Source organism: Triturus cristatus, chromosome 9, assembly GCF_964204655.1.
Source record: "Triturus cristatus chromosome 9, aTriCri1.1, whole genome shotgun sequence".
In the NCBI taxonomy this organism is placed as follows: domain Eukaryota; kingdom Metazoa; phylum Chordata; class Amphibia; order Caudata; family Salamandridae; genus Triturus; species Triturus cristatus.
The window spans coordinates 381,754,670-381,775,795 of record NC_140592.1 but is presented as its reverse complement, the minus strand read 5'-3'; the positions used below and the strand labels follow the sequence as shown (position 1 = coordinate 381,775,795).

Below are 21,126 nucleotides of genomic sequence, written 5' to 3'. Positions count from 1 at the left end.
GTGCGACCTGGAAATATGTAGCTTATTATTTGATAGTGTTTTTTCTTTTAAATGATTTAGCTGAATTTTAGGATTTCATTGTATGAAATAATTGTGTATATGTGGGGATAGCAGCGTTAACATCTATGATTCGGAATTTGCCTGGGGAAGGTCTACCGAGTGTACCATGAAATTGAAGAATTCAGCTTTATTCCCAAGATGGCTACCTTGTAGACCAACGAACGAAATCTTCAACTTGGCGTCCGTTGTCTATTTCCACTCGATCTCCGCTCTCAAACCACTAGATCTCTATGCTCTTGTTTTCATTTCGTGTCACACGAGGCCAGACTAGAACGCTCCCGGGGGAAGGGGGGAGGGAGAGCGAGAGGGCAGTCGGGGAGGAGCGTCACCGCAACCTGTGCTGCTTCTGCTGCCTCTTTCGGTGCATTGTGGGATCGCGGCGGGCTCCTCCGGAGGCTCGAGCCTGGTCGCCCCCCTCCTTCCCCAGCAGGTCCAAGATGGCGGCCGCGGAGGCAGAGGCGGAGACGCAGGCGCCCGTGGAAGAAGACACCTGCCTGGGCTCCTTGCCTTATTTCGCGGTGGTCTGCTCATTCCTGGAGCGGTACGGGACGCTGCTGGAGCTGCCCGAATTTACCTTCCCGCAGCTGGAGCGAGTGTTGCGGGATACCGGCTCAGGTGAGCGGTATTTAGTCTTTCACGTCTTTAGTCCCTGATTTCCCCAACAGCCACTCTAAGATCTGTGTGTGTGTGTGGTAGGGTGTGTGAGTGTGTGGTAGGGTGTGTGTGTGTGTGTGTGTGTGTGTGTGTGTGTGTGTGTGTGTGTGTGTGTGTGTGTGGTAGGGTGTGTGTGTGTGTGTGGTAGGGTGTGTGTGTGTGTGTGTGTGTGTGTGTGTGGTAGGGTGTGTGTGTGTGTGTGTGTGTGTGTGTGTGTGTGTGTGTGTGTGTGTGTGTGTGTGTGTGTGTGTGTGTGTGTGTGTGTGTGTGTGTGTGTGTGTGTGTGTGTGTGTGTGTGTGGCTTTTTTGGAGGTGGCTCTATGCGTGGGTGGCTCTGTCTGTGTGTGGGTAACTGTGTGTGTGTGTGTAGGTGGCTCTGTGTGGGTGGCTCTATTTGTGTGCAGGTGGCTCTATGTGATTGTGAATAGCTCTGTGTAGGTGGCTCTGTGTGGGTGGCTGTGTGTGTGGGTGGCTTTGTGTGTGTGGCTCTGTGTGTGGGTGCAAATGCAATAGGTCTCGCATTTGAGAGAGATTAAGCTATTGACATTGTAAATAACAATGCCGTTTCTTTAAATGTTTTAAAAACAAAAACAAAAAAAAAAAAAGTGTCATGAGCAATGCCAATAGCTCTAACTTTAACAATGCCGAGACCATTGCATTGTAAATGCTGGTTTCCTTATGGGTTAGGGGTACTACAATGCAAACCTATGTAATTTCGCGCTCCTTTGAATCAACACGGGCGGCTGCTAAAGACAGGAGCTGCTGTTCGAGTTTCGCTTCACGCTCCTTTGAATCTACACGGGCGGCTGCAGTCTCGGCTGCTCTGTGGTTTTGCAGCTCTCTTTAAAAATTAATCAGAGTGCTGCCCCCATTTCCATGTGGAGCGTGGTTGCTGGGTGTTAGAAACTGACCCCACGGAGGCCCCGGTTTCAGTTTACCGTCCAGCTGAATGCGGAGCACGGAGGCTCCGGTCAGATTTTTCCTTTTTCTTCTGCTTGGCAGCTGCGTTATAGAGGCTCTGTGCTCAGAAAAGCGGAGAAGTGGAGCAGTGTGGTCTCTACAAGCAGCTGAGATATAAAAGCACAGGAAAAAAAATGTGGAAAGTGCTACAGGAGAATCCTAGAAGTGCTGAAAGGCAGTTAATTGGAGAGAAGATTGAGGTAGACAAGAAAATTATTCGAACTGAAATAGGAGTACTCCTTCGGCTTTCACATCCAAATATTATCAAACTGAAAGAGATATTTGAAACGCCCACAGAGATCAGCTTGGTCCTGGAACTGGTCACAGGAGGAGAGCTTTTTGACAGGATTAAGAAGGGAGCCGCTTCGTTTCTTGGAGTGCCTAGCTGTTGCTTTCCCTACCTGCGAAGACTCCATTGCCCAGGGGGCCAAGCGGGACTGACCACGCGACGCACCTGTGTCCAGGGATTTAAAAACTGCTTGCCGCTCACGCTGCGCGGGAGCCGCTTCGTTTCTTGGAGTGCCTGGCTGTTGCTTTCCCTACCTGCGAAGACTTCATTGCCCAGGGGGCCAAGCGGGACTGACCACGCGACGCACCTGTGTCATCAGTGGTAGGTCATAAATCTATCTCCTAGCTCCCGACCCGCGGGATGCGCGCGGGCCCGTTTGAGCCCGTTAGAGGCTGCGTCAGGCTGGGCTGGGCATACTCTCTTTCCCACTCCTCCTGGAGGTCCTGCTGTCATACGGCTTGAGAACATTGCAAGTGGTGTATTAACTTTTCCTCGGCTGTGATTTAGACGTGACTTACGCAGCCCGTGATTTCTATCGATGGTAAAAGTATCATGGCTACTGGAACTACGAGGCTGGTTTCTAAGGGTTCTAATGTGGCAGGGACTCTTGGAGATTTTATTACCCGTGTAAGTAACGTTCTTGCTTATGAGATTGCTGCCACAGAACGCCGTTTATCCTTGGACCCACTTTCAGTAAAATGTTCCTCATTGGGAGGTATCATGTTAGTACCTTCACCTGAAAAGCCTATGACTTTGTATTCCAATGGCCTATTAGATGAGCCACTGCTAACAGATTTAGTGCCTGCAGTTGGTTCCACCTTATCTAACCCTTTTGACGCAAAGGCTATAGAGCTCAATCTGCTAGCTCCTGAGCCTCCTCCATCTGCCCCCATTTTTACTAACTTTGCAACAACAAGATCCATGTCGGACCCGTCTGCAAGAAGTAAGGGCCCCGGTCCAAATCCATCAGTCACAAAGGGGAAGAAACGAGAAGGGGGCCCTACGAGGAACTCTACTAGGAAAAAACAAAAAAGCACGCCTAGTATAAACTTTGGTCCCAATCCCTTAATTCAGGAAAATGGTTTACCCAGAGGCCCTATATTTGACCCATCGATAGGGGAAGAGGATTCACGGGGCCTAATTAATGATGCTTTTTGGGCAAAAATGGAAACTGTCATTGCTGGGAGCCTGTCCCCCTTAATTAAGCGCCTGTCCATACTGGAAGAAAAAATAACATTGATAGCCAATGCTACTAATTTGATTTCTCCAGTAATGGTACAGTTGAGCCAGGAGGTCCAATCTCGACAAACTGTTCTTCCATGCATTGACAAACCAAGTGAGTTGGGCCAAGTCTCTAACCCTTCTAGTAACCCACCCCCATCTGGAAGGGACGTTCTCGCTAACACAAATGGAATTATTGCTTCCCCACCTATCCCCCAACACAAGCAGGTCTCAGGTGGTATGAGTCGACCAGAGCGGTCTCCACAACACTCTGAATTACCCACAAGACACATGGGTCTGCCGAGAATTGACTTGCCCCCAGAGTGTAGTCCCTATGTTGTGGTCCTAACAGGTGTCCCTGGACTCCCCGGATAGAGTTGAACCATACTTGTCCCTGAAGCATAAGGTAATCCATTGGTTGAATATAAATAGACCTCTCCCGCCCAAACTAAATGGGGAGATTATGATGGTACGTAGAGTGGCATGGGTAGGCCGGGGTGTGAAAACCACTAGGGGAGATTGTATTGTTGTAAATTTTAGGGACAAAATGGTGGTAAAGTATCTGGGGGAAGGGGGGTGGACCAGTACAGTTGATGGAATTCAAACTTCCCTTTTACCACACTTCTATTCATCGGAAGTGTTTAATCATAGGATGGGCCCAGAGAAGCCATACGGGATCTTAGGTGGGAAGGGCTTGGGATCACATGGAATCCCCTATGACTCACGTTTCACTACACCATGCCATAACAGGTTTAGCCCGCTTGAATGTGTCGACTGACTGCTTCCAGATGTTGATGCTAGACCCAGTGATTCCATGCGGGGGGGAGGCCCATGTATCTGTGAGTTGGCAGGTAACCCCCCGTTGTCAGGCTAGCCCAGATAATGATGGCGTGATAACTTTGAAGGAAAGGAATGTTCTGAGAATAGAGGGGGGTGATTGCAGTTCCCCCGCATCTGTCCCGATCCTTGAGCCAGATGATATTTGAATCGAAGGGACACACCAGTTAACAAGGGTAAATGTATCGGAGAATTGTAATCCCAAGACAACCGAGTTCTACTATGATATACCTCCTAATTATCTGTTGTCCCCTAGGCTTATTACATCAACAGGGCTAACTGACAACTCTTGGGAAAATCCAAGAAATCCACCTGGAAATAATATCAACCTTTTACCTACACATTCCGACGTCCAATGCCCAAATCGTGTTGAGAGTCTAAAAATTCTATCATGGAATGTGGTGGATCTACCTTCCCTGATGGACTCTGCTGATTGGAGGGAGTTCATTGAGGAGCATGACATCTGCCTATTTCAGGAAAAATGGGCACTGAAGGCTTACCACCGCCTAGGGTTTGTCACTTATTGGGAACCGGCAGTGAGGGCTACAAGGGGGAGGCCATCTGGCGGGCTGACCATTTGGGTGCGGACGCACTTGGGCTGTGCAATCAGGAAAATCAACACTGACTCGGCTGATATTATGTGCCTAGCTATGGCTTTTCGGGACAACCACGAGTTGAGACTAATTAACATCTACTCTCGCCCAGTGAATTATGGCCAGGTTTCCAACACTCTTACCAGCCTAGAGGAATTTTTGAGCTCATCTACCAATCTAGAACAACTGATCATTGGTGGCGATTTTAATTGCCACTATGAACCTTTGAATGGTTTGCTTATTCCAGTGTCACAGGAAGAGGACCAAGTATGGGCAATTCCCTCATGTAACTCATATACTACGAGGGGATGGACACCCTTGGTTCTCCAACTTACCTCGCTTACCCTCTCTTTTTCACTAAGGGCATGTAATGGAAGGTTTCCGGCAGATAATCCAGGGAAGTTTACATTTGAAAGAAACGGACACGCTTCCATTATTGATTACATATTGCTCAGTATGGGACTGTGGTCTAGGATCCTGGATTTCCAAGTAAAGCAACGATGCGAAAGCGATCACAACCCCATTGTTGTAACCATGGAGGGTTTCAGAAATAGCTCACACCAGGGCAGAGACTCGGTTCCTCTAACGGCCTTGGTCACAACTTGTGGCGCCCGAAGAGTTAGATGGGAGAAGATCGCCCAATCCCAGAGGGAGTTAAAAGATATGTATAGGGAGATTTATCCCCTCTTGGAGAGAACGCTGGGTGAGGTTACACCGGAAGAGGGCCCTCCAGATCAGGATTTGATAGGAACCACACATGTAGAACTCTGTGACATTTTGGCGGCCCACTTCTACTGGGAAACCAGAAGTTACGAGGGGGAAAAATGCTTGGTACAATAAACCCTGTAGGGAAGCCAAGTTAGCCCTTTTAACAAACTTAAAAAAGGGAAATAAGATACTGATCAAGGAAGCGAGAGTATACTTCAAGAAAGTTACCGAAGAAGCCAAAAAAGATTGGGAACTTAACAGATGGGAGGAGATCTCTATTGCATTAAAGAAAAGGGGCTCGAGATCATTTTGGAATTTGGTTAAAACAGGGTCATCAAGTTCCCAGCACGCAGTACAACCTAACCTAGGGGAGGAAATATGGAGTTGTCATTTTGAAGACCTTTATGCCTCTAAAATAACAGAATCAGACGTCCCTGCCTCCCTGCTTAATGAAACCTCACCCCCCTATTCGGGTGTGGTCCAAATGTGTACGCTTGCTGAAGTTAAAATGGCTCTGAGTAAAATTCTCCCAAACAAGGCCCCTGGCCTGGATAGGATTCCAGGTGATTTATATAAGAGTGAGCCGGACATCTGGGTTCCCTATCTTCAGGCTCTTTTTAACGCAATCTTGGCTGGAATGCCGCTACCTCCGACATGGGCCGGCGCAGAGATTATACCTATTCATAAAAAGGGCTCCCCCCTTGACCCGGCAAACTATAGGCCGATCAGTTTAATTGATGTGGCACAGAAGATCTTTGCACGTATTTTACTAGGGAGACTCCAAGAATGGATGGACGACTCCAACATCTTAACACCACTGCAGGCGGGCTTTAGAGCTAAAATGTCAACAATAGATCAACTGTTTACATTACAGATGATACACTGGAAATCTATCATTCTAGAAGGAGGCAGCCTTTACCTCTTTTGTAGATCTAAAGTCTGCCTTCGATATGGTAGATCGTCGACAGCTATGGGAGTTGTTAAAAGGGATGGGAGTCCCCCCCTACCTATGTCATCTATTAGAGCACTTACATAAAGATACCTTCGCCAGAGTTAGGTTCGGCCTAAATGGGGAATTAACCGCCCCTTTTCCAGTTGAGAAGGGAGTCAGGCAGGGCTGTGTACTTGCCCCAACCCTCTTCTCTCTTTTTTTTAAATGGGTTCGTCGATGAACTCTTGGACCTAAGAGACGTAGATGCTCCTAGGTTGGCGGGCAGGAAAATACCTGCATTAAGGTTCGCAGACTATACCCTGCTTTTATCCAGGACCCCTATGGGGATGGAAAGAGTCCTGGATGGATTTGCTTCATTTTGCAGGAAAAGGAACCTGGTTATTAATGTGAGTAAGACCAAATACATGGTTCTTCATGCGGACACTACAAATTGTCCCATTCCAAAAATGGACGGATTATATCTAGAACGGGTGAGCATTTTTTATTATCTGGGCTGGAAACTCAAGAATAAAATGAATTGGGGCCCCCAGATATCAAAAGCTAATTTAAAATGTACACAGATAACAGGGGGCATTCTAAAGATGTATAAAGATAGTCCACTAAAGTTAATTAGCCCATTAGTAGAGGTATACAAGGCTCAGGCAAGAGGGGTGGTGGCCTATGGTGCTGAACTCTGGGGTCACAATACAGCCCAGATTTTATCTAAGTCAGAAAACCATTTTATAACACAATTAATGGCACTACCTACGAGTATCCCCCTCCACCCTCTCAGGATGGACCTGGGCATACACCCAATCGCAGACCTGGTAGCCTCACATCCGGTCATGTACTGGCGTCGACTATGGAGCACCCCCGAGCTGGTTAACTTGCAGGAGGAATTGAAATCTATTCTGATGCTCCCAAAGGCAGGCGCCATTCCGTGGCTAGCCTATGTAAAAAAATCTTTGAGGGCAATCGGGAGAGAAGATCTTTGGTATACACCCGAAGAATCATGCCCCGTTTTACCAAAAAAGATCCTGGCCAAAGCTTTGGAGGAATATAACTTGATGCAGATTTTACGGTCAGAGAATACAATCAATCCGACATTGGTATTCCTCGAGGTAAAAATTGGATACAGCTTTGAGCCTGCACTAGATTTGATACATCCGTTAATCGCCAAAAAACTATACATGCAGTTTAGACACGGATCACTCCCTTTACTCTGTAGAACGAACAAGTGGGCTGGTTCTAGTAGACTTCCATGTCCTGGTTGTGGTATTGATGAAGAGACAGAGGTGCACGTTATATTTTTTTGTACGGCTTATAGAAACCCCCGCAGAAAATGGATCATTCAGCTTGCCAAAAACTTGGGGGTTAGAAACTATAGAGATTTGTTGAGGCTGCTGAAATATGATCCCTCGCCTGTATTTGTTATAGTGAGAGCCACATTTTTATTTTCAATGTGGCTGATTAGAAGACGTTTAATACTATGACAAGGTATCTCTCTGCACCATTTTTTTTTTTTTTTTTTTTTTTTTTAACTACTGTGATAAATTTACTGTTTTGGTCTATCTGCATATTTATATGTCTTTTTAAATCACATTTTTTAATGTCGTTCTTTTTATCATCTTTACTGTTTTAGAATAATGTAATGTATGAACTTTTATGGCTGATAGCCAGTCAGTCAGTAAGAAAACTTTATTTCGGCTATGTAATTTCAGCATTTTTGCCATGTTTGAAACATTTTAGGCTGCATGTATATGTTTTCACGTATGCATATATATGTATATATATGTATTTTCTATATGCTCCGGGATCCCGCACGTGGGCGGGCATTATTCATAGATTATGACTTTGATGAGTATACCCCTGGATGAGAACTAGGATTACAGGTAAGTAACTAATCCTTCTAAGGCACAGAATCACATTTGCAAAGCTTCACAAACCCACCAATAGAGTTTTTCCAATGCAGAAATTCCACCACCATGGTTGAAATTCTGAATTTGCAAATTTAGCCTGCAGCATAGATTTATTCAGGTTCCTGGCCTTCAAAAATACTTGCATATTTACAAGAATGGGCGTTCACACAGCCATAGCAGGTGTGTTTTTTAAGATCCCAGTCACCTGCCAATGTATTCCTCTCAAGTGCAGGAGTAAATTAGTCCCTGGGTGGGATGTATAGGGTACCTCGCCCAAAAATAGTAAGGGTTCAAGCAAGGTATCGCACCCTGGGGAAAATGTTTTCCTCGAGAATAAAAGTTAAAACTGCTAATTCACCTTTTTGTTGCAGAATTTCTCACGAGGTGGCCAATACCAGCGCTCGCTTTTAGACATGCGAGTACTCCTGGGGGGGGGGGGGGGGGGGGGAACAACAGCTTTTCTGGATCTCCCAGATTACTAGACTTACTCTTTGAAAATTATTAAAGTGTCATATTTCCTTTAACCTACAGCAGTCCTACAGGTGCAAATTAATAACTTTTCACTGTATGCTATGTGAATTGTACAGCCAGTTTTTGATGCGGTTGCCAAATGTACACATCATAAACTTGTTTGATACCATTTAAAACAAAAGACCAGTTTAAATCATTTCATACAGGTGTATCTGTTAAATGACTTTGCTGTTTTTGGGTGTATTGAAAGTTCAGTTTCATACAGCACCCCCAACATTCTCTGCTCACGTAGTGCGATGTACGTCATTGTTCAGCTGCGACTCATAACACAAAAATAATATTGTTTGAGTACCAAAAAAATGCAGAATGTACACTTGTTTTCTTACTTTTTTTTTAACTTACATTTCTGTAGATCAGATCTCGAGTAATGTGGCCCTTGGCTGTCTTTTCATTGGTAGTGAATGATTCAACATATGCGCAGCAGAGATTTTAACGCAGTCATATCAGCCAGTTAAAAAATAATTCTTAAACTAAGTAATTGTGTTACACCTTTGATGCAAACTGAAGAGTATGTGGGTGAAATCAGATGCAAATCCCAACCATGCACCTTGCTGCTCATTAAAGGGCAGGTTTGTGTGCTACCCTACTGCGCCTTTAGCCCCCGCCGCCCGATTTTCTGGACCCCTCAGTAATCCCGTGCAGCCCCTACATGGTACCTTCGGAAGAGGCCTCAATTATTTGTCCCGCGTGGTCAGCCAAGAGGTCCTCCTGGGGGGTCTCCAGAGAAGATTTCCTAAAGTGAACATATACAAAGTAAACGTCAGGATACAAAGATTTACAGCTACAAGCATATAAAGTCTAAACCCCGAACTTCTGGTAATAACTGACATCCTCAACATACACCGATCGTATTTGCCTTATACCGTGATGCAATGTACCGGAATAAAGCCATAAACCTGAGTTTTTCCTTATTCAAGTATCTTTGCAAGATGCATTTCAACCCTGGATATGGTCTGAGATTTACTCCTCTACTACATAATTAATGGAAGGTGTCCAAGGGGTACTGCTGGAGGCGTTTGTGCAGTAGAAATGAACTATACATTTACTTCAAAGGTGCGAATATACCTACAGGAGTGACCCAATCTTTTGGTGAATCCGTGTTAATGGTGTTTCGACAGTCCGAATAACAATTGTACAAAATGAGGTCGATGGACATTTGTCACTACTAGATACAGCACTTCCCATTCAAGGGCCCCTCGGTCAACCATTTGGAAAAAACCTAAGCACTGAAAGATATAATAAAACAAAATGTACGTTCCTTTTTTCACAAACACTACGGAGCTCGCACAGCACAGTTTAATGATCTTTGCAGTAACTGCATCTCGTTTTTGAAACTGAACAATTAATCACTCCCTGCCCCTACATCTCAGTTAGTCACCATCACTGCCTCTATTCAGGAAGGAACTAAAGACCTGGCTCTTAGACTAAAATGCAGGTCCCGCCGCCCCGCACCCCCCCCCCCCTCCTCCACAGCACCTTGAGACCCTAACGGGTGAGTAGTCGCATCATACAAGAAACTTGATTGATTTAGTGATCACCCATCTCTCCCAAAGTGTTATGGGATGGAAAATGGAACCTTCCATTAAAATGCTGATACATGAATAAAAGTTTAACAATTAATGAGCTTGGGCATTTCGAAAAAAGCATAAAAACAAGTTTCTGAAGTAATACCGTAGATAAAGTAGAAGGTGACTGGTCAAGATCAAGCAGAGCCACTCCTAAGCACACAGGTGTGTTGGCAGCGGGTCACAGATAGGCATGAGGACCACCACCGCCATGGTAAGCGAGCCTTGGCGCAGTGTGAGGCAGGCAATCCCCTACCTTTTTTTAGCCGACAGCTCCAGACCTTGGATGCCATCTTCTGACACCTTCCGCTTTGCATTGAAGGAAGTGGATGTAGTAGTAGGACTGCGCTCCGTCGATGCTGATAGGTACGAGCCACCAAGACAACCATAGCACCAAAAGAAAAAGAGATTGGGTTTACTCAAGCTTATTTTTTACCACACATGCCTCAAACTCCCTTCAACTCGGCCCCAGTACAACTCACACTACCCTATTAGAGACATTTTCTCTAAAGTACTATAGATTTTCCATTCAAAGCATCCCTTACAACATTGACACTTTCTATAGGAGTAGTATTTAGAGAGACACTTGTATTAAAACTCGATAGACCCCAGTAAGCTTGATTGTGTCTGCAGCAAAGGAGCAATGACTCAGGCCACTAAGGCACTGCCTAGTATTTCTTTATTTCCTTTCAATTATACTGGTTCCTCCACTTCTGGGAAGCTTGTCCCCATCCATGCTGTCTCTGCTCTGTCCCCCCCCCTTTAGTGCTGTCCTCCTTCCCAAATTTTCTATCTAGCCCCGGGAGCAGGAAATAGTACCTAGTGTCTTGGCCGTGGACATGCAGGTTCCAGTGTCCTCACAGTGTGACATATCCCCTCTACCTAGAGAACAAGCAAAGGAAATGCCAATAGTTCTGGATTATGAATGAAGGTGTCTTTAGTGTTCTTGATAGGTTTAAACACTAAATAAGTCCTCATACATGCATTGTCATTCATGTTTCTATTCATCCATCCACAGACTCATTCTTGCATACAACCTCTGACACAACCACAATAGAAACACACAAACCGAACAACATATGCAAGGTAAATTAAAAGACTAAAAGTAGAAAACATTTTTTTGCTGCCATTTAAAATCAAGGGGCATATGCTTGAAATGACTAAACCAAACATAGCCGCGTGTGTCAGTCGTGCAAAGGTTTTGTAAATGGTCTATCATTTTAAAGTTCAAGCAAGGCCATCAGATTTAGAACCGATGTGTTGGACATTTTGGATTGGTAAAACATTAATACACTATGGACAACACCATTTCATAACGGTCTTCTGATTTAGAGGAAGTGGTCATGTGAGATGCAGTACACTGCAGAAGAAATGAGTGGCAAGCAAGTGACCTGCTAGCACGGATATATTATATATATATATATATATATATATATATATATATATATATATTCACTGAAAAAAAACATAGGTTTCAGGCATGTTATAGTTAGGAATTAGCATTTAAAAAACCTTAGAAATTCACTGAAAAAACCATAGGTTTCAGGGGCGTTATAGTTAGCTGGACTTTTCACTCGTACAAAACCATTGAAATTCCCCCGTTATAGTTAGTTCAGCTAACTATAACTCGCGCGCCCACAATGCACAGCTGATGACGTCACATATTACATCACTCATGACATGGTCAGTGACATCACTCATGACATCACTGATGACATCATCCAGTGAATGTGTGTTTTTCTGAAAATTACATATGTTTTATATATGTATATCTCAAGGTCGATGGAAGAATAAATAGGTATACAAGTGTCTATATGGATGATTTGTTTTTTAAAAATTGATTGTATAACTGACTGATTAAGTGTATCTTAGTGAATACATGGCTTAGTGAGTAATGTTTAAATATGTAAATATCTGTATCAGTCTCTCACTTTGTGTATAAGTGGTTGCATGGGTTGGTGAGTAGCTACACGAGTGTCTATATAGGTTATTAGTTGTTTTTTTGAGTATCAGTATGAGTGTCTGTATGGTTCGGTGGGGGGTATTACGTAGTGCATAGGTGCATGAATGAGTGACTCACTGTATGTGTTGAAGACAGCATGTGTGCAGGACTGTATTGGTGGATGAGTGTGTGCATGGGTGTGTTAGTGAGTGAATGACTGTCTCAATAGTGTCTTTATGAGTAACTACATATGTTTTAAACTAGTATATGTGACTATTGGTGTATATAAGTGAGTATATGTGAGAGAGAGATTGAAAGAGTTCCTGTATGAATAAGTATGTGTTTCTATAAGTGATTGTTTAAAAGACTAAGTATGTGTAAGTTTCTGTAGAAGGTGGTGTGTGTATAACTGTATATGCAAGTAAATGGATGTTGGTTCTTTATTAGCATGAGTCACTGTGTGTGAGTAACTCTATGGATGAGTGGCGTTGTGTAACAGGATGTATAGGTGTATGAGTACATATGATGAGCGAGTACATGTATGAGTGACTGTATAGTACTGTTGGTGAATGAGTGGATGTGTATGTGGATATTAGAATTACTGAATAGGTGGTTGTAACTGATATTGGTATGTCCATTGTTTTGAAAATTTTAGTTTCTATTTTTGAATGTGTGTATCAAAGGTTATATTAGGGGGAGAGGAGGTCTGCCACTCTATCACAAGGATGATGTCAGTGATGTCATGAGTGATGTCACTGACCATGTCATGAGTGATGTAATATGTGACGTCATCAGCAGTGCATTGCGGGCGCGCGAGTTATAGTTAGCTGAACTAACTATAACAAGGGAATTTCAATGGTTTTGTACGAGTGAAAAGTCCAGCTAACTATAACGCCCCTGAAACCTATGGTTTTTTCAGTGAATTTCTAAGGTTTTTTAAATGCTAATTCCTAACTATGCCTACAGAGATAGGACATGTGAAGAAAGAAGAAAAAACGCACAGAAAGAAAAAAAAAGAAATGCAGAAAGAAGCAACAGAAGTCCTCAAAGACGAAGAAAAGTGCAGGAAAAAGGATAACGTGCAGAAAGAACAAACAGAAGAGCAGAAAGAAGCCTTGTTGCAAAATCATCCTGTACCCTCAACTTTTTCAGACGGATACTGGTGGTAACTGAGTCTGACTAACCAGTCCTAGAGCCAGTGCTATGTTAAAAGACACTCAGAATACAGTGAAAACACCTACATACACTAGGGAACACTATGCGTTGGGGTCCCCCTGTGATCAGCATGACCTCCTCTGTAAGCCCCTAGTATATAATAGGGCAGTGGATTAAAACTACCTCTTAAAACGCGCCACAGGGCGTGTTTGCACACGTCACCTCAGGCCCCGTCCCCTCACTTCCCCACTGTGTAAACACACCCTGTGGCCATTTTTTAAGTTGGGAGATTAAGTCCCCTTGAATCCTGAGGGTCCCTAGGGTCCAACTAGACCACTAGGTACCTCCAGTAAGCGCCACAGAGCTGCGTTGCAGAGAGGTGTAAAAAGTGGCACGGCCTGGACCACCTCTCTGCAACGCAGCTCATTGGCGCTTACTGGAAGCACCTGGTGGGCTAGTTAGCCCCCAGGGATCCTCAGGATTGAAGGGGAATTATTTCCCCAAATTAAAACGCACCATAGGGCGTGTTTGCACACGTCACCTCAGGCCCCATCCCCTCCCTTTACCACTGTGTAAATGTGCCCTGTGGCCGTTCTAAGTTGAGAGATTAAGTCCCCTTGAATCCTGAGGATCCCTAGGGGCAAAATAGCCCACTAGGTACGTCCAGTAAGCACCATTGCAGAGAGGTGTAAAAAGGGGCACGGCCTGCACCACCTCTCTGCAACGCAGAGCAGTGGCGCTTACTGGAAGCACCTGGTGGGCTAGTTGGCCCCCAGGGTCCCTCAGGATTGAAAGGGAATTATTTCCCCAACTTAAAACGCGCCACAGGGCGTGTTTGCACACGTCACCTCAGGCCCCATCCCCTCCCTTTACCACTGTGTAAATGTGCCCTGTGGCCGTTCTAAGTTGAGAGATTAAGTCTCCTTGAATCCTAAGGGTCCCTAGGGTTCAACTAGACCACTAGGTACCTCCAGTAAGCGCCACAGAGCTGCTTTGCATTGAGGTCTAAAAAGGGGCGTGGCCTCAGAACACCCGTCTGCAACGCAGCTCCCTGGCGCATACTGGAGATACCTGTTGGGCTAGTTGGCCCTCAGGGACCCTCAGTATTGAAGGGGAATTAATTCCCCAACTTACAACTGGCCAGGGGGCGTGTTTGCAGAGTGCTGCAAGGAGGGGGCGTGGCCTCGGGCGCGATGCCGGTCTTTTATTTTTTTATTTTATTTTTAAGAAGGAGGGCTGTGTGGCCCCCCTTCTTTTTGCACCCTAATTTTTTTGTTGAAAAAAATAAATTTGGCCCTCCCAAGGCCTTAATCGGCCCCGGGGACCCCATCCCCCAGGTCATGACCTTTTTTAAAAAAAATTCTTTAGGAGGGGGCTGCGTGCCCCCCTCCTCAGGCCACTTACGGCCCCGGGGACCCCATCCACCGGGGCCGGCCTTTGTTTTTTATTATTTTTATAAAATATATATTTATAGAAACACCTAGGACATGCTGGAGAAACCGTATGTACCTATCACCATGACGATTTGCGTGATATTCATTAAAAGGCGACTATGCATAGAATGAATCCACATGGAATGTATTTACACCGCTAGTGAAGCTCTAACGTGTCTGACGCCCTACCGTGCCTAATCTCGGCACCCCCGCAGGTGGGTACTCTCCAAGTAGACACCCTTGTCGTTTATTTATAAAAACATGGGTAGCTATTGACAAGCACATTTAATATACACGCACACCAAGCCATTCAAAGGGGAATCGACAAAAATTCGACCAAACTATGCAAGAAATCCCCCCTCATGGTTAATAAAACACACATCCACCGCCGGATGTGTAATACTTTTTATTTTACTCTCTGGAAAGGAGACGAACCTCACTTGAGAGTCACAGCGTGCTCCTGGCTGAGCCCAATGCTATGTTACACCCACCAGTGCCCGTCGAGTGCCTCACACCTCTGTGTTGTATTCCACCAGCTAGTGCGTATGCTATGACACTCTAGCCCATGTGCACTGTAACACCACCCCGTGAATATGTCATGCCACACTTGCCTTCGCACGGGTTATATTGCCCCATCTAACGTGCCTTCCTCGATGCCTATGTGATAACGCACAGCGCTATGCCATACATATTACAATCTGGGATCCATATCTTTGTCACAGTGCATATGCAACGTTACACTCCCCAGCACATATTTTATATTACAACTTTAGAGACTAGTTAGGTTACACAACACTGCCCTGTGCATATTACACTCCAAGGCGCATATCGCATAGCACGCGCTAGTGCCTGTGCTATCTCGCGCTCTCCAATGAATCGGTCATTGCGCACAATGTATTGCATATTATATTTCACGCCTCGGTTCATCTTATATCACACTTTTTGGTGCATAGTTTATACCACATACTATATCTAGTTTTCATTTTCAATCGTGCTCTCAGGACTATGTTCTATATAACACTGCGTCCACCTACCCTTTTCACGGGCATTACATTTTGCGATGGGGGGTGGAGGGTCAGGGGGTGTTTCTGCCAAGTGAGTCCGGAGTCACAGTCACAAACGTCCTCTTCTGCCTGAATAAAAGTGAGATTATGTTGCATACTTGTTCATATTTTAAGTAGTTTGCACAGACAAACATTTTAAAAACAATAAAGTTCCTAATACCCACCTTCTCTGAACAGTTAGCTTGCTGCCCCTGTGAGAAGTTGGCCTGATATATGATGTCACTAATTCTAGTGTACACCCTGTATCAGTCCAAACAACCCTTATGGTGATTGTTTGTAAAGTCAACCTTATAGACCAGCTATCCTAGTGGTAGCATGGACAAGAGCAGTCTTAGGCTAAACTCTGTATGGCATGTGAAGCCAGCTGTTATACCATTTGTAATCCCTTGAATACCAAATGAAAGGACACCACAACAGATATATATAAAAAATAGAATGTATTTATTCTAGTCAAAATACCCTCAGCACTCTTTATGAGATTCGAGGTAAGTACAACACAGTCTTATTTAAGCATGCATTAAGTCACACAGGTAAGTAATACAGTTAGGCCCTAGGGGCCACGCAAACCATATACTAAGTAAGTGGTATAAGAACCACTGTCACGAACACAGGATAGGCCTAGGGAATCGCTGGGGCTACACTATACTACCAAAGGTTAGGAGGTCGGAGGCCCACGGGATTCAGGTGCAGAGTGGAAACACTCACGCGTAATGCGTAAAAGTCGATAGAAATAGTAGTAGTTAGAAATTAAGAGTTTTAGGACACTTCTGGAGTAACTAGGAGGTCGAGACATGGAAACTAGACCCTAGGATAGTCAATACCCTTGTGAGCACCAGAGTACTCAAGTTACCTAGCCCACGGGCTGCGGGTGCATAGGTGTGAACTTGCGTCGGGTTTCGTCGTCGACTCCTATGGATGCCTGAAAGAAAGTTGCTGACAGGCAGTCAGTGAAGAGTGTCCGGTGGATCCCAAGGATGGAATCAAGAAGGAAGGTACCTGCAAGCAGAAGGGACAGAGTCTAGGTCACCAGCCAGGAGCCAGGAAGGAACTAGGCGATGTAGTGAAGATGCAGGTGAAGAGGTGAAGCTTGTCGCAGCAGCCACGGGTACCAGGAGGCGTCGAGGACAACCAGGACCAGGAGATGAGCTGTCCCACGAAGGCTCTTGCTGTCGGCGGCGTCGTTGTTGAGCTAGGACCCAACAAGCCTTGCCAAGCGGAACCCACGCAGAATGGAGGACTTGCTTCTGGTGCAGACCAGGAAGGTCTGGGGTGCTTCTCTTTCACAGAAGAGCGAGTGCCAGTCTGGAGGAGCCGGACCAGCAAGATAAAATCAAAGGTTCGTCGTCGCAGAGGTCACTAGCCAACGGGCCAGCAACCGGACAACACGTCGAACAACTCAAGTGCAGAAGGGCTCCACGCAGAACACGTGAAGTGTGGGGAGCTGATCTTCTTTGCAGATGGTGCTCGGGATTGGGGCTTTTCAATTCCCCAAGCACAGCCTCGAGGAAGCCTCAGAAGTCGCGCTAGTCAGTTACTAGCCACTTTTCCCAAGTCGCCGGTCCTACGTCCCTTGTCGCCTCCATAGGTCTCAGCTTTGCTGTCAATGTCGATGTGGATCTGGTTCAGAGGTGTCTGGAAGTCACGGCGCTGGTCAGTCTCTGCAGTCGTCCCTCGTAGGATCAGTCGCAAAGCAAGCAGCGGTCACTGGATGGTGCCTGGTTGCCCAGGGTGGTCACTCCTTGGCCACAAGAAGGGAGATTCTTCAGTCTTCTTCCTGAGGTCGAATGTAGAAGGTCCAGAGTTTCTGTTCAAGTTGCAGATTCAGGATAATCTAGTTCTGCAGGGCTCAGCTACCTTCTAATATGCTAGGCTAGTGGGCTGGGCTACCTGCAAGGTCCCTCCTATGGGTGGGACCAGGAAGGGGGGTGGCTACACCCCCTTTCCTTTGTCCAGTTTCGCGCCAGAGCTGGGGCTTGAGTGCCCCAGCACCGGTTTGAACTGGACTATGCATGGAGCACCTTGTGTGCCCCAAGCAGGTCTCATTCCTTTCAGCCCTCCCTGCCCCAATACACTAAAGTGTCTGGGAAGGAGCTAACACCTCCCCACGCAGGAAACCTATTGTCCAGGCCTCCCTGGCTGGGAGGGCTCCCAGCTGCAGGAGGTCAGACTCGTGTCTGTGGCAGCAGCATCCATTTTGTGATGCTGAGGCTTTGGTCAGAGTTAAACAGCAAAAGTAGGATTTTAGCATGTCTCTCCCTCCAGAAGGGAGGAATAATATCCTCATCACCAGAAATGGCATGGGGGTATTATTCCAAAGTGTTAGACACCTTACACAACATGTTTTGATAAAGCCAAACCATAGTTACCATAACCATTTAAGATTATAAGGTACTTAAGAGTATATGGTAGGCGATATCATAGAACAGCTATAAGGACATGGTTCCGAAAGCTGCAGACAGGCTCAGCTCATGCTAGAGCACCATCTCACATGTTACCAAGCACTCTGCCTCCAGGATTGTTAAGGCCTGCCATAGGAGTGACTGATAGGTACACATGTGTCTATTGTGAGTGTAGATATAGGTATACTATATCTAAGCAAGGGGTGATTACACGACCCTGCCCCAATATTGTTACATTTTGCTATTGAAATTATTATAAAACCCATAGAATAGAGAGGTTGGAGGGTCGCTCCTTCGATTTCCTGAGGATATGCTGACGAAGAGGACGGTGACACTGCAGGACAGCGGCTAGCCTGAATCTTTGACGGACTGAATTAATGCCCAAAATCCTGATGAACTTAACCTGCTAAATTGATGGGTATAGATTTGCAAGATTGCCAGATTTGACATAGAGGAAGACTTTAGCCAGAATAGGTAAATATGAATGGCAACTTGATCAAATGAATGATTGAATAATCTGCAATATTAATATAAATTTGGATTTGAACATCTACAGAAATGAGTTGGGTTGTTTATTCATTGAAATGTGTTAATGAAAAGGTTAATTAGAGTATTAGAAATTCACTTAAATCTACAACTAACAGATCCATTCCGGTCATGAGGGGAATACCAAATGTAGAATCTAGGGCCTAATGAGTGTAAGAAGGGTTTGTAGGTTTGTTGCTCATTAGGGTAAAGTGGTATCTTCCTCCCTCATTATCCAGCACTTGGAAGGATAATCGCCTTTCGTACGGACTGATGGTGAGTGTGTGTTGGTGTTATGGGCCCCACCAGCGAATGTATGGATAGTGTGCGTGTGTGAGATCTTTTGGTCCGCAACGGTAGGGAGGGATTTTGCACTACGCGCTGGAGCACTGCCACTGCCCTCCATTTAGCATGATGTACGAGTCCACTCCTCCTGCCCTCCATTGCCCAATTCTATGGCCCATCATTGACCTCCTGATTAGCCTCTGTGCTTAGCTTGCTGCCCCTATTCTCCTTCCCCCCGATGTCTTTGAGCATGCCCCTGCTCCATCCTTTTTGCCCACCATGTTCCATGGACATGCCACTCCTATCTACTCTGAGTGTTCTGTTGAGCTGCCACTCCCCTCCCACCTGCCTAGCATTGTCAGATGACTGTAACCTGTCCCTGCCACCTCCACCCTGCCTGTCCACATGCCATGCCCCTATCCCCTTCCTCCTGTCCTCCATGGTCCATTTTACTGCCACACCCTTCTGCCCTCCCTGGTCTGTTGTGCTGCAACTGCTCCTCCTGCCTACCCGCGCGGTCTGTTGTGAGGCCCCTTCCCCTGAACTCTCTTGTCTGTGCCCAGGTCCAGACCCTCCCTTCTATCCTCCATGGTCCTTTGTGCATTCCCCTGCACCCTCCTTCTTGCCCATCATAGCCATTGTGCTGCCACTAACCCTCCCGCTTGCCATGCATGGTCTTCTGTGTTGCCATGGCCCCCCCCCACCTTCCCTGTGTGGTCAGCTAGCTGCCCCTGACCCCCTCCCACCTTCCCTCCATGGTCTGTGTGTATGCCATCATAGTCTCATTGTTGCTCTCCATGATGTGTTTTGTTTCTAGTGCCCAACCTGCATGACCTCCATGGTCATCTTGCTGCTCCTGCCTTGCCCCCTTGCCCCCAGCCTTCTGTTTCCATGTGCATACACCTATTCCCTCCCTCCTGGCTTGTCTGTTCCATTGTAATGCCCCTGATCCGTCCCTCCTGCCCTTTATGGTCTGTTATGCTGCAGCTTTCTCTCCTGTCTGCCCATTATGGTCAGCTAGCTACCATTGCCTCTTTCCCCTCTGTTCTCTGTTGTCCATGTGCATGGTCCTGTCCCCTCCCTATTGCTTTCTATGGATTGTTGTGCTGCACTCCTGTCCCGCATGCGCTGTGTGGTGTAGTGTGCTGCTGCAAACCCGGATGCCTGCCCTGTAGGGTCAGTTTGGTGCACCTCTCCATGTCCCTCCTGTCCTCGGTTATCCGAGTCCATGTCCCTACCCCAATTCCTCCTGCCTACCATGATCCAATGTACCATACTTGCGAACATTTTGAACTTGGTAAGAGGGAGATTTTGAAAAACAACTGGGGTATTGATTTTCCCCTTTGAGTTACATTGAAAAAGAGGAGATTGTAGACAGGAGACAGATCAAATAAAGCCCATTTGAGCTTAAAAACATTGGACGTTTCCTGGCTGAAACGGGTCTGTTGGCATGTATGGTTGTACTACCACTGCCTCTTCCTTCTGCCCACAATGGTGTATTATATTGCCACAGCCTCTCTTGCCAGTCCTGTATTGTTGGTTTGTTGCCCCTGTCCCCCTTTCCACTGCCCTCCATAGTCTGTTGTGCTGCCACTGCCCTTTCTGCCTGCCCAGTGTGGTCAAATTGTTGCATCTGCACTCTCCTACCTGCCTTCAATTTTCAGAGTCCGTGCCCCTGGCCTCTGCCTCTCAACAGTATCCCAATGAACAACTAGATTGCTAACATTCTATATTTATTACAAAAGTGTGGAACGCCTGACGTCATCTTGATGTAATCAAAACTAATACCTAGAGTATTTCCTTTAGAAATTACATATATGAGAGGGTCTTATTTGCATCAAAATTATGGTTAGTGCTCTAAAAAACTAAAATGAGGACACATTTTCTGAGTTTTCAAATGGCGACAAAGAACTTTTAAATTATTTGTAATCTTTATGTTTTTTTATCCAGTTGACCACTTGATTAAATGTTGCACCTAGGGGAGAGGATGTGGTGTTACTTCCTGAGCTGCAGACTTTACAACTGGGGGACCAGGTTGGAGTTTCTGCTTCAGCT

General features: G+C 45.8%; 1 protein-coding gene across 2 annotated transcripts in view; it reads right to left on the bottom strand.

Moving 5' to 3' along the window:
* Positions 1-21,126, bottom strand: part of LOC146798001 (uncharacterized) — a 423,068-nt gene that overhangs the window by 192,170 nt on the left and 209,772 nt on the right. For both annotated transcript variants that reach the window (XM_085625231.1, XM_085625232.1), the window contains 3 exons: positions 11,088-11,150; positions 10,525-10,627; positions 9,360-9,436 (listed from right to left, as the gene is read on the bottom strand). In XM_085625231.1, the coding sequence (XP_085481357.1) occupies positions 9,360-9,436; positions 10,525-10,627; positions 11,088-11,150 (243 nt within the window). The remainder of the gene's footprint in view (positions 1-9,359; positions 9,437-10,524; positions 10,628-11,087; positions 11,151-21,126) is intronic.